The sequence below is a fragment of the Uloborus diversus genome, chromosome 10 (genome assembly GCF_026930045.1).
Source record: "Uloborus diversus isolate 005 chromosome 10, Udiv.v.3.1, whole genome shotgun sequence".
NCBI classification, from domain to species: Eukaryota; Metazoa; Arthropoda; class Arachnida; order Araneae; family Uloboridae; genus Uloborus; species Uloborus diversus.
Genome location: NC_072740.1, coordinates 78599424 through 78613581, shown reverse-complemented (window position 1 = coordinate 78613581; position 14158 = coordinate 78599424). Strand labels below are relative to the sequence as shown.

The 14158-nt window shown below is 35.7% G+C and overlaps 1 protein-coding gene across 1 annotated transcript in view; it reads right to left on the bottom strand.

Moving 5' to 3' along the window:
* LOC129231061 (uncharacterized) overlaps positions 1-14158 on the bottom strand; it is a 77716-nt gene that overhangs the window by 15436 nt on the left and 48122 nt on the right. The window contains exons 4-5 of the mRNA XM_054865309.1: positions 10690-10859; positions 8944-9109 (exon numbers count right to left, since the gene is read on the bottom strand). Coding sequence (XP_054721284.1) covers positions 8944-9109; positions 10690-10859 — 336 coding nt within the window. The remainder of the gene's footprint in view (positions 1-8943; positions 9110-10689; positions 10860-14158) is intronic.

Below are 14158 nucleotides of genomic sequence, written 5' to 3'. Positions count from 1 at the left end.
ATCTTATGATAATTTTGCTCGGGAAAATGGAATAAAAAAGAACAAAATTGAATCCTCGAAAAATCGCTAAAAGGTGCACCCCCCATGCTACAAACTAATCCTTTGCCAAATTTCATGAAAATCGGCCGAACAGTCTAGATGCTATGCGCGTCACAGAGATCCTGACAGACAGAGAGAGAGAGACTTTCAGCTTTATTATTAGAAAAGATAAAGATAAAGAAGACAAAAAAAAAAAAAAGCGAAAATAGAAAGAAAACGAGCTGATGTGTGCATCACATGACTTCCTTTTACTCCAATTTAATGTCATTTCCCCATTATTCGCTATTTTAATGTGATTCAACATTTATTCTCTAAATATCACCAACAATGGCCAAATTGAAACCAAAAAAAAAAAAAAAAAAAACTCCGCCAAATTTGTCGCCAAGTTGGCGACAAAACTTGGCGACCAAAAGACTGGCGATATATCGCCAAGTGTCCGACAAATTATAACGCCACTTGAGTTTACATCGAAATTAACAATGATTTCCCCCCAAAAAGGTGCAAAAGACCCCCTTAGGAACATCCGAAAGCAACCAAAAGGGGAGGTGCACAACTAGACCCCACTACGAGTCTATGTACCAAATTTCAACTTTCTAGGACATACCATTTTTGAGTTATGCGAGATACATACGTACATACGCACATACACACATACGCACATACATACAGACGTCACGAGAAAAGTCGTTGTAATTACCTCGGTGATGGTCAAAATGGATATTTCGCGTGTCTATACATTCTTAGGCACTTTTCCGCATGTGGTCGAATCGAAAAAAACTCAACATTCATTTGGGGGTGAGCAAAATGGAAATTAAGGGCGATTTTTGAGTGAAAATTTTTTCGCGAATACAATACTTCCTTTTTTGTAAAAGGAAGTAAAAAAAGGGGAATTTTATAAGGAAATTTGGCTATTTGGGGAAAAATTTTATTTTCAAGGGACAAAAACATTAGAGGAAGTCGATTCATTTTATGAAAATATTAGTGGAAAAATAACTTTTGAATTTGGGGAATTTTGATAGAAAACATGGCTTTTTGGGGAAAAGTTGGAAGGGAATTGGGGAAATCTGGATTTGACCGTCTGGCAACACTGCAATTCGACCTCTATCAAAGACAGAAAAGAGCTAGTACGCATTTCTTCTTCTTACACGAGGCATCACAACAATTTTCCAATACGCAACAATGTACAGATTGAATTTGAATGTGGGAAATTGGCTGTATAATTTCCTCATTTAAATACATGGTAGGTGTCACTGCCGGTACCTGTGTTATTTGAATATGCTGAAAAGCTAATCATTTGCCTATCACATCATCTTCTTCCTGTCGTTAAAATTTCATGTTTGTACCATGTCGCCTTCTTGGTGTAGCAATTTTAATGGCCAGTAGTGTACTTGCTGGGTGTAGCCGCTAAAGGATGCTAGGTAAAAGGCGTTTTCTCTGGTACAATGGATAACCTCTTGTAATATGTAAAAGGGGAACTTTTCAACCATTCTTTTCAGATTCTGGAGTGGTTATTTCCGAGGTACAAAAATGTGTTTTGAACACTGCTATTGAACAAGGAGTAAAATATATGTAGAGACATAGGGATAAATATGTAGAGGCCCCGATAAAAGTACCTTGTGACAGGCCCTAAATTTCTGTGCATGCCGGTGTCGGCAGGAATCACTAACCGGAATGTTACACGTGCGAATTGAGGAAGCAGCATTTGAGCAATTCCCACTTTATCTCTTTCGCCTTACCGTATCCCGCTCCTGGGTTGCATTGTTCGAGTTTCAATCTCTCATCTGAAGGATTGTTCTGTTGACTGTGTGATGTTTGAGAACCACATCTCTGGAAGATTACTGATATGTAAGGTTCTGTCAACTATATATTTTTTTCATGAAGATCGACATTGAATTAGCAAAGTGTTGATATGATTGTTTCAATTGAAGAGTATTGTTAGATGAATCAGGCTGATAAACTGACCTCTAATAGTATGATATGATGAAATAGGATTAATCTGCTGTGTTGTGGCTTATTTTCAGACCGTCTGATGGAGTCAGACAAGGTCCATAAGACCACTGACCCTTAAGAAATCCAATACCAGGAGGGGGGAGGAGAAGAGATCTTCTCCTACAAGTCCTAAGCAGCTCATGATATGTTCAGGAGATGCCCGCTGAGTTTGGCATTTTGTACAAAGCGTAAAAACCTACTCGCCTTCACGAAAGGAGAGACTTTTAATGTGACCACTTTTCAATCTTGAGATAGCAGTTTGGGAGGCTCTGTCGCACTCTAGAGAGGAGGAAAATCTGGGTGTTTACTTCTGTACCAATGATGGTAGGGCAGTGTCTTCCATTCCCTAGAAATTTCAGAATTTACTCTCGCCTGATGTTCAGAGTAGGTGAGAGTTTTGGAGATAAGTGAAGTAGTGCTACAACCCTCTTGGGTCTAGAGATTTGCTTGTTAATAGATCTGCTAACATAATGTCCACATGAGACGGAATCCACTGGAAATGGACATCATGGGACTCTGATATTTGTTTAAGTTTCTGGAGAATAGAGATGCTAGTTTTGTCTCCAACAGTAATCCAACTATCTAGGTATTGAAGAGAACTTCTGCTATCAGAGAGAATCCAGAGGTCACCAAATTCACATTCATTGAGAACTGATTCAAGGCCATGTTCAATTGCAACAAGTTCACTTTTGAAAACTGAAGAAAACTCAGGATTACAGAGGCAATAGGACAATTTTTCTCGCGATTTCTCAAGGTATATGCCACTACCATCCTGATCATTCAGTTTGCTGCCATCTGTGCAGAGCATTTTTTAAGGAATTTTTACTAGGCGACACAAGTTTATCATAAAGGCTGTAACATTCCCAAAAATTTTCCTCTTTTTTCAACAAATGTGTGCATATATCGTCGCCTCAAAGTGGTATTCTGTAAGTACTGTTTGTTCTGATGTGACTCTATAGGGCTTCTGATTTAAGAGGAAGCTGATATGAACCTACCGTAAATATAATAATGACTCCGAAGTAAGGGGGTCCGGGGGTTTCTCCCCCGTAAAATTTTCGAATTTGTAGTCTTAAAAACGCATTTTAGTCGATCTTAGGTAATGTTAGGAAAAAAGAGGTTTGGTGGCACTCACTTGTCTATTTTTCGAAATTGTAGCTGAATTGTAGCGAGAATGCAGTTTTAGACGATCTTTTTGATGATGTTAGAGGGAGGAGAGATTTGAGGGCACATCCCAGGAAGTTTTTCTGATTTGTAATCTTTGAAATGCATTCTAACTGTCTTCCGTAATATTAAGCGCTCCGGTGTGACCCCCCCCTCGGCCTGCCCATTTTTCGAAATTGAAATCTTAAAAACGCCAATATTATGTCCAATAATTTTCAGAAGAGGGATGTTCGGGGGTTCTCCCACAGATTTTTTTTTTGCAATTGTAGTGCTAAAACGCAGTTTAATACGATCTTTTCGTGATGTTACATGGAGGAGAGATTTGAGGGCCTGCAACAAGAAATTTTTCTAATTTGCAGTCTTAAAGATGCATTCTAATTACCTTTTATAATGGTTGAGAAGAGGTTTGGAGCACGCCACGGGATATTGTTTGAAATTGTAGCTCCAAAAAGGCTGTTTTGGATGATTTTTGGTGAGTAAGAGAGATTAAAAGGCCCAACCCAGGAAAATTTTCTACTCTATAGATTTAAAAACGCGTTCTAGACTATCTTTGGAAAGGTTAGGGGGTTGAAGAGATTCTGAGGTCTACTCCCAAAATTTTTCAAATTGCAAATGTAGGCAATACATGATTCATGAGTAGATTTTAGAGGACCATCAATGTTTCGAAATTGAGCTCCAAAAACGTAGTTCTTGAAGACTTCCAATGATGTTAGGAAGGGAGGAGTTCTCCCCTGGAAACATTTTGAAACTCAAGCGCTTAAAACAAAATTTAGGCTGATCTTGAACTATGTTGGCGAAAAGGAGAGGTTAGGGATCCTCCCTGGAAAATTTTACAAGTTCTTTTTTAAAACACAGTTTGTAGACGATCTTTGATAATATAAACAAAAGGAGTGGTTTGGAGGGTCCCATATTAAAAAGCGAATGAAGAATAATTACATAGCACTCACAGCATAAAGCCAGTTTTTTTACTATTTCTAAAATATATGATCAGGGCCGCAAGTAAGTTGCTAAAACATTGTTGGGGGGGGGGGGGGGGGTCCAAAGCAGAATGAACTCTAAAAATTGGGGAATACTAAATCAGAAGTTTTAGCTGTTATATTAATTAGTACTATTTTAATTTTTCAATTAAAACTACAATTATTAAAGCATGATAATTAACTTCAAAATTTTTAGCTAATCAGAGTTTTAAGGCATCAATAAAAGGTAATTAATCAATAAAATTTTTAATCATCTCGACATAGTATGAAAATGAAGTCTTCAAAAAGCGTCTCACATAAATTCCCGAATATGGGGGTGAAAAATTACTTGCTCATATTAACATTATATATCGTTGGAAAGGGCCGATTTTTCTGCTCTCTATGCAATTTTTTTCTATTCTCTAACTTAATTATGGTGGGAATTATTTGCATTAAAAACCCAACTTTTTCAAGGTGTCGCTGCACTTCAGGCACTACTTGGCGTCGGCTTGCCAGACGTCCTGGTTTGACCGGTTTTCAGATAAAATTCCGGTGTCCTGGGCAGTTTACTTCACGTTCCGGAAAATGATAAATTTGACTTTAGACGAACAAAAAACTCGAAAAATAACAAACTACGAAGGATTATTTAGGATAATTACTTTGCCATTTGTAACATAAAAACATAAAATAATCATTGAATTAGCTTTTGAAGGTATTTACAACAATATTGGAACCAAAAGAGCTAATGAAAAGTACATGTAAATATTTTTCACTTTTTTCCTCATTCAAAGTGTTTCTCCTTCCTTAAGTAACTTGAAAATATTAACATGTAGGAAATTAAATTTATCTGCTCTAGTCAAGTATTATTACTCATGTTTTTGGTTCATAATTTAGTGACCATTTATTCATAGCACAGAAAATGAACTACCGACCAACATACACTAAAAACTAGCCAAGGGTGTGAACCCTTTTGAATACTTGCGACACTGAGGGGGGGGGGGGAGAGGTTTCTTTTCCGGTGTCCCGGTTGAACATTTCAGAAATCTGGCAAGCCTATACTTGGGTTGATTACTTTTCAAATCCTTCGTTTCTTTTTTATCTCAATTTCTTAAAAGTATTTATTTTGTAGTGATCCATAACCCTGCATAAAATTTGTGAATTTCCGGGACACAGCGGACAAGTTCGTGGAAATTCATGATTGCGAAAAAATTATATCGTTCGCAATCACGAATTGCGATAGGACCCTACTTGTTGGGTTTCTTATTTATTCAAATGGAACGGAAAATTTCAAATGGAAAATGGTCCAGAAATTTGCACCCGTGGTGGTACTGGTGATTTCTTACAATAAGTAGCATAAGGCATATCTTTAAAAAAAGAAATGGTAATTAGGATGTGATAATAGAGATTAAGATTTTAGGGCTGATATACACCAGTACGCTAAGCATAAAGATTATTTACAGCATGTAACGTTATGTATTTTAATTTCTTATCAAACTTAAATAATGGGTATTAGTAAACTGGAAATATCAAAGATGATTAGATGATATTTCGCTGTTTAAGTTAATCTATATAATCTATATAGGTGTTTTTTAATGAAAAAACTTAATTTTACACACACACACAAAACATAAAATAAATATAAAGTTTGCCTAAGTTAAAGCCTGAAATAAATATGAATAAAATCAAACCAAAGACAATTTGTAACTATAACTAAGAAAATTTCGCTCTCTAAATAAATATAAAAACAATTATCATCATAGTAATCTGAAGAATCAGAGCAGCATCAATTTTGTTGAAGTGAGGATAATAAGCTATTCGCGATTACTCAATAATAACACTATGACAAACTACAGGAGTAGTGTGCAGAATGAGAATATGTTATTTATTCGATGCTATTTTTGTCTGAACGTAATATTTAGATGGGAAACCAAAATAAGGTGTAAGGCCCAAAATTGTAAAAATAAAACACATTTAAAAAAAATGCAATACAGCTTACCTATATTTTTTTGGAGTGCATTGAATTTTTTTCTTCTATATTTCAATTTTTTTCCTAATTTGAGGAAGAAAAAGTTTGCTACCGACACCAATAATGGAGATGCATTGTGTGACATCAGAGACTCACAAGCCTCAGGAGCCCCTGCCACCTTCTGAAAATGTGGTGCTATCTACAATGGCCCCACTGTGGACAGCCCCTTCCCTGATTAAACACAGAAAAACATCTCAAGTGTTACTTTCCTTTCGCTATATGGCCCAGGGCCTTGATATGGCCTTCCCTCAAAAACATTCCTACAAATGTGAGTGGGACGATTTCGAGGAAGGTTTATAATAATGGCTACTCATCATAGATGACCCACCAATCTTTCAGAAAGCCACAATAAATGCAAGAAATGTTTGTTTACATGCTGCTAGCAATTTTCATGCGCCAATGTTCCCTCTGGTGTTTGTAAAAAGATAAGCAAACTACTTTTGCTGCCCCAAGTAGCGTTCCTGTACACAGCTGTGAAAAGCTTATCAGCTATCATCAAGGGAAGCGCTAATGAGGTGGGGTGTTAATCGATTGCTTAATCCATCGCCGAGTGTGATGTGGCCCGGTCTACGGGCAGGGCCTTTTCACAAGGGAGGTGGTTTTAAAAAAGATGAGGGGCTTCCTAAAGTTTTACAAAGATTTGAAATCCGTTTACAAAAATGAGTGAACCAATCTTGGAATTTCCAATGTCGCCCAGTATTTTGATTTTGCATCATCTAGGCGACAGAATTTTTTCACTACGCGACAAAAGTGTCCCGGAGTCCCTATGTTAAAAAATTCTCTGCATCTGTGTAAATTTTTATGGCGTCACTAGGGATTTTATTGATGACTTCCAATGCTACCTGCCTAACATTTTCAGGCATCTAGTCCTTTTTAAGGACCTCTTGGAATTCCTTCCACTGGGCTGAGAAAAGATTTCAAGGAGTGGGGCTCTATATCACCAGAAGGCTGATTGTTTTGCCAGTTGTTAAGGTATGTGGAAGTCTTATTGTATTGGCCATAGCTAGAAAGTTTATTGAAATATTTGGCGAGATTAGCCCATCTTCTAATTCGGAGAGGTTGCAAGTTAGCCTCAAAAAGTACAATATCTCTAGGGCAGCTTTGTCTCAACCCGGTGATAATTCTGACAGCACTGAGTTGAACTCTTTCTAATTTGTCCAAATTAGTATCTGATGCACAGCTATAAATAGGAAAGCCATACTCTAAGATGAGTCTTATCAGTGCCACATATGTATTTCTCAAAGTTACACATATGTATTTCTCTTCAGCTTGCCAGTCTTTTCCTGCAATATTCTTAAGAATATTTAGTTGTCTACTGCCCTTTGGAACAATGTTACCTATATGTTTGTTACTTGTCAATTCGGGGTCCAAGATGTATCCTAGATATTTATGGTATTTCTCATACATTAGGTCTTGATTATCCATTTTTATTTTGGGCTGATGATTGTATAGCCTTTTGTTGGTGGTGAAAAATGTGATAATGGATTTGGTAGAATTGAAACAGAGTTTATTCTCTGAAATTTAGTGAGAGTTCAACAAAGGCTGATAAATCTGAAAGAGCATCAATAAGAATAGTCTCCATTTTAATCAAGTCATTATCAGAGCACCAAATAATGATGTTGTCTGCAAACAAGCTCACTTTAATGCCAAGATGGTGTTTTCAAATTTCCTGCTAGGAAAAGTGAAAATAGCATAGGACTAAGAACAGAGCCCTTTGAGAATCCTTGTCAACTGGATCCGAAAGTGTTTTGTTAAATTTCACTCTAATATATCTGCGATGGATTAAGTATGAAATCCACACCAAGGTGTTGTCAGGAATGTTGAAAGTGTCGCAGAGTTTGATCAACAATTTATGCTTCCAAACTCAGTCAAATGCTTTAGTGAGATCTGGGATTAATCTTCCCTAGTTAATCAAGACATGTTAAAAGTTTAATTAGTTTGAGGGTCTGCTTTTGCAAAACATATTACACCTCGAAGTTTTTTTTTTTTTGGCTTTAATTATGTATCAGTTAATTATAAAATAAACTTGTTGTTTTTACAATGACACATACATCATTTAATAGCTGTTAACGTTCAAGATACAGGCATCTAATATTAGACAACTAGAAACTGTTTTCATGCTCTTTCTGCTTTCTATGTATGAATTGAATGAAGTTATTCTTTGCATATTTTCTGGTATTTATCAGTTTTCGATATCTCCAATTATATAGCACAACAATCGCTATTGTAGGGACTTTTAAAGTAAACTAGAAAGCTTTTGTTAGGGGTAACACATAGAACAATTCCTATTCCTCAGGTTGAATAGACTTAATGAATCTTATAGACAGTTTAAGAAAAGGAGAACAGGTTTTCAGTACCCAAAAACAACAAATAGTGGGAACTTTTTTTAAAGTATATAATATTTTTTTCTTTCTTTCAAAAAAAAAAAAAAAAAAAAAGCTTAGGAATTTTAGTGGTCGGATTTCATTGCTAGAACTAGAAAGGCAGAAAAAGAAGTAAAACATAAAAATTCATGAAAGAATTCAAAATACAGTATAACTCTGATTAAATGATTGTCAAGGGCAGGAAAAAGTTATTGTTAAATCAAGGACATTGTTAAATTGAGGAGCATATACATTCAATGCAGTTAAATCCGAACCAGCAAAATGTATAATTAAATTGGGGAAATCGTTCACTTTGGTATCATTAAATCAAAGTTATGCTGCAATTAAAAATTTAAATCTTGACTCTTATGACAGTTTTAAGCTACTATAAATGTTAAAAAAAACTTACAATTTTGTTCCTCTTCACTTGGAGCTTTATCCACGACGTCTTTAACTTCTCCTTGCATTATGTAACAATCAGTATTATCGACAATAACTCTGGAATAAAAGGAGATTTTCTGAAGAAATTCTTCACATTTTCCTGGATAAAAAATTCTGTCCAGTTCTGCTCTCATCTGGAAAAGTTCAATGCTTCACTTTGAGAATTGCTTTAGTAAAGTTCAGATTTTTTTTTTTAACTCCATAAACCAAAGTTAATATTATAGGATTAAGAATGAGATATGAATTAAAATTTAACTACAAAATTTAACTACTGGGCCATTCCATGTGATGGCACGGGACATTTGGGATAGTTTTGATGGCAGGTTTTATTACATAAATACAAATTTAAAAAAAAGGAATGTTTGTTTTGGTATTAATATTAAAGATTTGTGGTAGGTATAACAAAGAAAATTAAAAATTAATATTTTTTATGAAACTGATCCAAAAGTATGCAATAAAATGTCTGTGACAGAATGGGATTTTAAAAAATATAAATAATTTAGTTCTGAAAAATTTCCCCAATAAATCTTAAAATATATTTCATCCATGAAATTTCAATGAAAATAAGGCAAAATTTCGGGCAATATTGCAGGGAGCGGCCGGGGTACATATGCGTCTGGAGCAAATCGTACCCAAAATGCGGCAGTATACAGCTTTGTACGAATAGCTTTGACTACACCTACATTTCTCCTTTTCTCAATTTTGAGATTAACTGCTATTGAGTGACATCAATAACAGTTAATCTCAAAAATCTCAAAGTGAATCAAGACATCATGTACTTCAAGCTTATAGAATAAACTTCTGATTAGAAACAAACATTTGTTATATTTTATTTGACGTTTTGGATTTGTGTCAAAACTTAAATCCCCCCCCCCCCCCCCCGCCACGCTCAGAATTTTCCATCCAGGCTATGGCCTTGACTTGCCCCAGAGATACATTTCTTTTACTACTTTATAAGTGAGATCGAATTTGAAGCCCGGAGTCAGCACGTTTTCTAACGACTCCAATTCTTTTACCCCAAAATCAGTCCGACTCTGACTCTTTGACTAAGACTCCACAGCGCTCAGGTTTTTGTGACCTTGGAAGGTTTGATGTCATTGGAAGGAAGGGGAAGAAAGAAATGGGAATGTCTGAAAGTCGATTTGGCATTTGTTTGGGCATATTTTTAAAACTCGGTGAATTATATGTTACATTTTTTTTTGGAAGTGAGTGAAAGACTGGATAATGCACCCATGGACTATCAGGAGTCGACTGTATACACCAAATTATGGTGATGGCACTTGAACAGTATAGCCAAATATTAATTGAAATTTTTTGAATCAATTAAAACATTAATGTATCAACATTAACTGATTTTTAATAAAAAATTAATATTTTGCAAAAGAAACCACCAAGAGTTATGCATGGTCAAGAAATTTTATTTTTCTTTGTTTAATATCACTCAAAATTTTATAAAACACCTAATTTTTTAATGCTTTAAATTAAAAAAATATTCTAATAACTAAAAAATAACTAAATTCCAGTTGAACAAATTGAAGAAAAAATGTTAGTTTTTGAAATATTTTTAGTAATGTCCCTAAAAAAAAAGAAAAAAAAAAGAATTATGGCACATAGCTTACTAAATGTTCGACCATATGATTTAAACCATTTATTTATAAAATTTCAGATTAAAAAATTCTTAAAAAAAAAAAAAACTTTCAAGATTCAAACATACCTGAGAAGTTGTAAACAAATGTGGGTACTTTTCCTTGACATATTCAACCCTTGGATTATCAGAAAGAATGTATATTCTTCGATCATCATATGTTTTGTCCATTAAACGTTCTATTGGAGATTTTTCCGCAGAACATGAAGCTTTCCCTTCTTCACTTTCTATGACTTCCACTGAAAAAGTAAAATTCATTGGAAATATTTTACTTAGTACACAAAAAAAAAAAAATCTGAGAGTAAACACGTTTATGTACACTGCTCGACATTGAAAATGCAACACCAAGAAGTAGTGGTCAGAAAGTGATGAAATTTGGAAAAAAGACAGATAGCAAGGAATAATGAATGATCTTAATTTCAAAATGATAGGCAGAATACACAGCGAGAACCGCATTGGTTCAGTAGGATGTAGGACCACCGCGGACAGTGATACACGAAGAAACACGTCCAGGCATAGAGTCAATAAAGGTGCGGATGGTATCCAGAGGGATGGCTCTCCATTCCCTTTCTACTATTTGCCACAGTTCCTTTTCTGAACGAGGCAGGGACAAAGTTTGCAAACGGCGTCCAATCACATCCCACACATGTTCGATTGGTGACAGGTCAGGAGAGTATGGTGGCCAAGGAAGCATCTGTGTGCCTTGGAGAGCATGTTGGCAGATGCGAACACCATGTGGTTGGGCGTTATCTTGCTGAAAAATTGCATTAGGTAGCCCTTGAGTAAGGGATTGCCACCGGCCCCAGCACATTATCCAAGTATCGTTGGGCCGTCGTAGTGCCCTGAATATGAACTACAGGTCATATGGATTTGTATGCAATTGCACCCCAAACCTTTATGCCAGGTTGTGGTGCGGTGGGATGTTCCACAGCTGCTGCCGGATTAGACCTGTCTACGTCACACTCGTATGCGGCGCTATCATTGTAAAAACAGAAGCGGGATTCATCTGAGAACACAACATTTCGCCATTCTTTCATCCACGTTATTCTAGTCCGGCACCATACTAAACGCTGCTGTCTACGTTGTGGGGTCAATGGCAGTCTTCTTAGCGGACGCTGTGATTGCAGACCACATGAGACTAAACGATGGTAAATGGTTCTAGTTGACACGGGAACATTCAGGGTATCTTGCACCTGCTGCAGAATTGAGGAACAAGTTACTTGTGGGTCTGCTACAGCTTGTCGGTGGATGGGTCGATCCACGCGTTCTGACGTCACTCTGGCAGCCCCTGCACCCCTCAATCTTGCCACATTTTGTTGTTCCAATCATCTTCGGCACAGCCGATGCACTGTGCTTGCCTTTATGTGGGTATCAGCTGCGATTTGACGTACGGACCAACCTCCTCTTCTCAGTCCGGTCACCATACCCCTTGTAAAATCGTCTATCTGCTGGAAGTGCCTTTGTTGATGGCGGCCTGGCATTCTCTCGTCTTTACACGTATCCACCAAAACAAAAACAAAATTTCTTTGATAATTCTCCAGTCAGAAATAATGACATGAATATTGCCCATTCTGCAAGTTCCTTCCCTCATATCTTACTTCACGTGTGTCAGAGAGCTTCGCATTTCACATCATTTACATAACTCAGTGATGTACGTCTACGCTAAAATTTGCATAAATTTCTGAACACTCCTTCTTGGTGTTGCATTTTCAATGTCGAGCAGTGTACATCACTATCTCCTTGAGGACAATCAAGAGTTGTGGATTAGGATAAGAAAAAAAAAATCAGAGGAAACCATTTTAATTACCTAGCCTTTGTATTTCACGGATATTAAGTACCAGTTTAAAAGTTAGTAGGAAATAACTTCTTACCAAGTTCAACAAATGTTAGTATCCACTATCTATAATTTGACCATCTTTGATTTAAAAATTAATATCTTTTTGCAACAAAGTAATTTTAAGAAAAACACCAACGTTAATAAACTTTTCTAAGTTATCAGATTTTTTTTTAAATTAATCAAGAGTACATACAAAAGATAAATGATAAATTTGCAATAATTAAAGTAATTTTTGAAAAATAGCCTGCCCAAGAGCAGTACTTGAGCTATGAACGATGTACAAAATTAAATAAGATAAACACAGGCGCATTGAACTAAAGTTTTTGGGAGGAGGAAAATTCTAATTTACCGAATGATAAAACACAAGCTTACATACATATCATACATTTCACTCATTTGGAAGAAGAGTGCCACAATACGAAGAAATGAAATTTTACAGGAGAAGCATTTAAAGTTGAACTCTTCAAGCAGTTTGCATTAAGAAAAGTAAGTTTGCTGTGCCCTCCAGTGGTTAATATTTGAACAAAAAATGTGTCATAACTTTCCAAAGAAGATAATGTCCTTTGAAGGCCTTTCAGCAGATAAAAAAGAAAATTAAAAATTTATTGTGGCACTCTTCTTCCAAACGAGTGATAGGTCCTAATTAGAAGGAACGTTAGGCATCATTAAAAAACAATTTTAAAAATTAAAAAAAAAATCTATATTGCAATATTGTCTTCAAATTTGCCGAATAGTCAACAAAATTTCCTGAGTAAGGAATTTTTTGGAAGATCACTGTGACCTCCCATTGAGGCGTGCCTGAATGCAAAACGTTATGATTTCTTCATACACTGGACAGTAGGGTGCGTCTTATTTTTAAAGGTGTTATTTTTTCATGAGGCACCCTCTCATTTTGTTCCTTTGGAAGAAAAAAAAATCTCATATCTGAAAAATAAAAATTGAATAATATTTAGAGGGTGCTACCACTGCTGCAAAATTTGTCAACTCTCTCTCTTTTTATTTTTTTTAAATTTATTTATTTAGTCTGCATAGTAAGTAGCAATCAGTGAAAAGTTTGTATTGTCACATGGAAGTAACAAAGAGAAAAATTACAATATTCCTGAATGTAAAAGACCGAAAGTGTAAACCTATGATATGAATGGCATTACTGAACTTTCGGATGCTTTTCTGACATTATTACATAAAATGACAACCATGAAATGCTTATTGTTTTCTTGTATATATATGAAATAGATATTTGTGTTATATTAAACCCAACCAATCTAATTTCATGTTGATTAAAAATGTGACAAGATATATTGGGGAGTTGATTTTTACACCATTTTTTCACAATGAATGTGATTTTAATCACTGGTAGCACCCCCTAAATTATGTTCAAATTCTATGAAACTTTTATGTGTGTATTTTTTCATCAAAAGGAAGCAATTAAAGGGGTGCCCCATAAGAAATTCAAAACTTTTTTAAAAAGTGCATTATAAGACACACCCTACTGGACAGTCAAGATTTACGGAACACTTTTTAGCATGTTTTTGAGTCAAGGAAATTTTTTCTTCTTTTAGAGGGGAGGGAGCGGCAGATTTCAAATCTGCCGAGGGGCAGCTTGGAACTAAATTTGGCCCTGAATTTACGGTACTCAGCATGATACTAAGCCTAACGATGATAAGTACAACGTGCAATTCCAAATATAAACGAGTGATACTG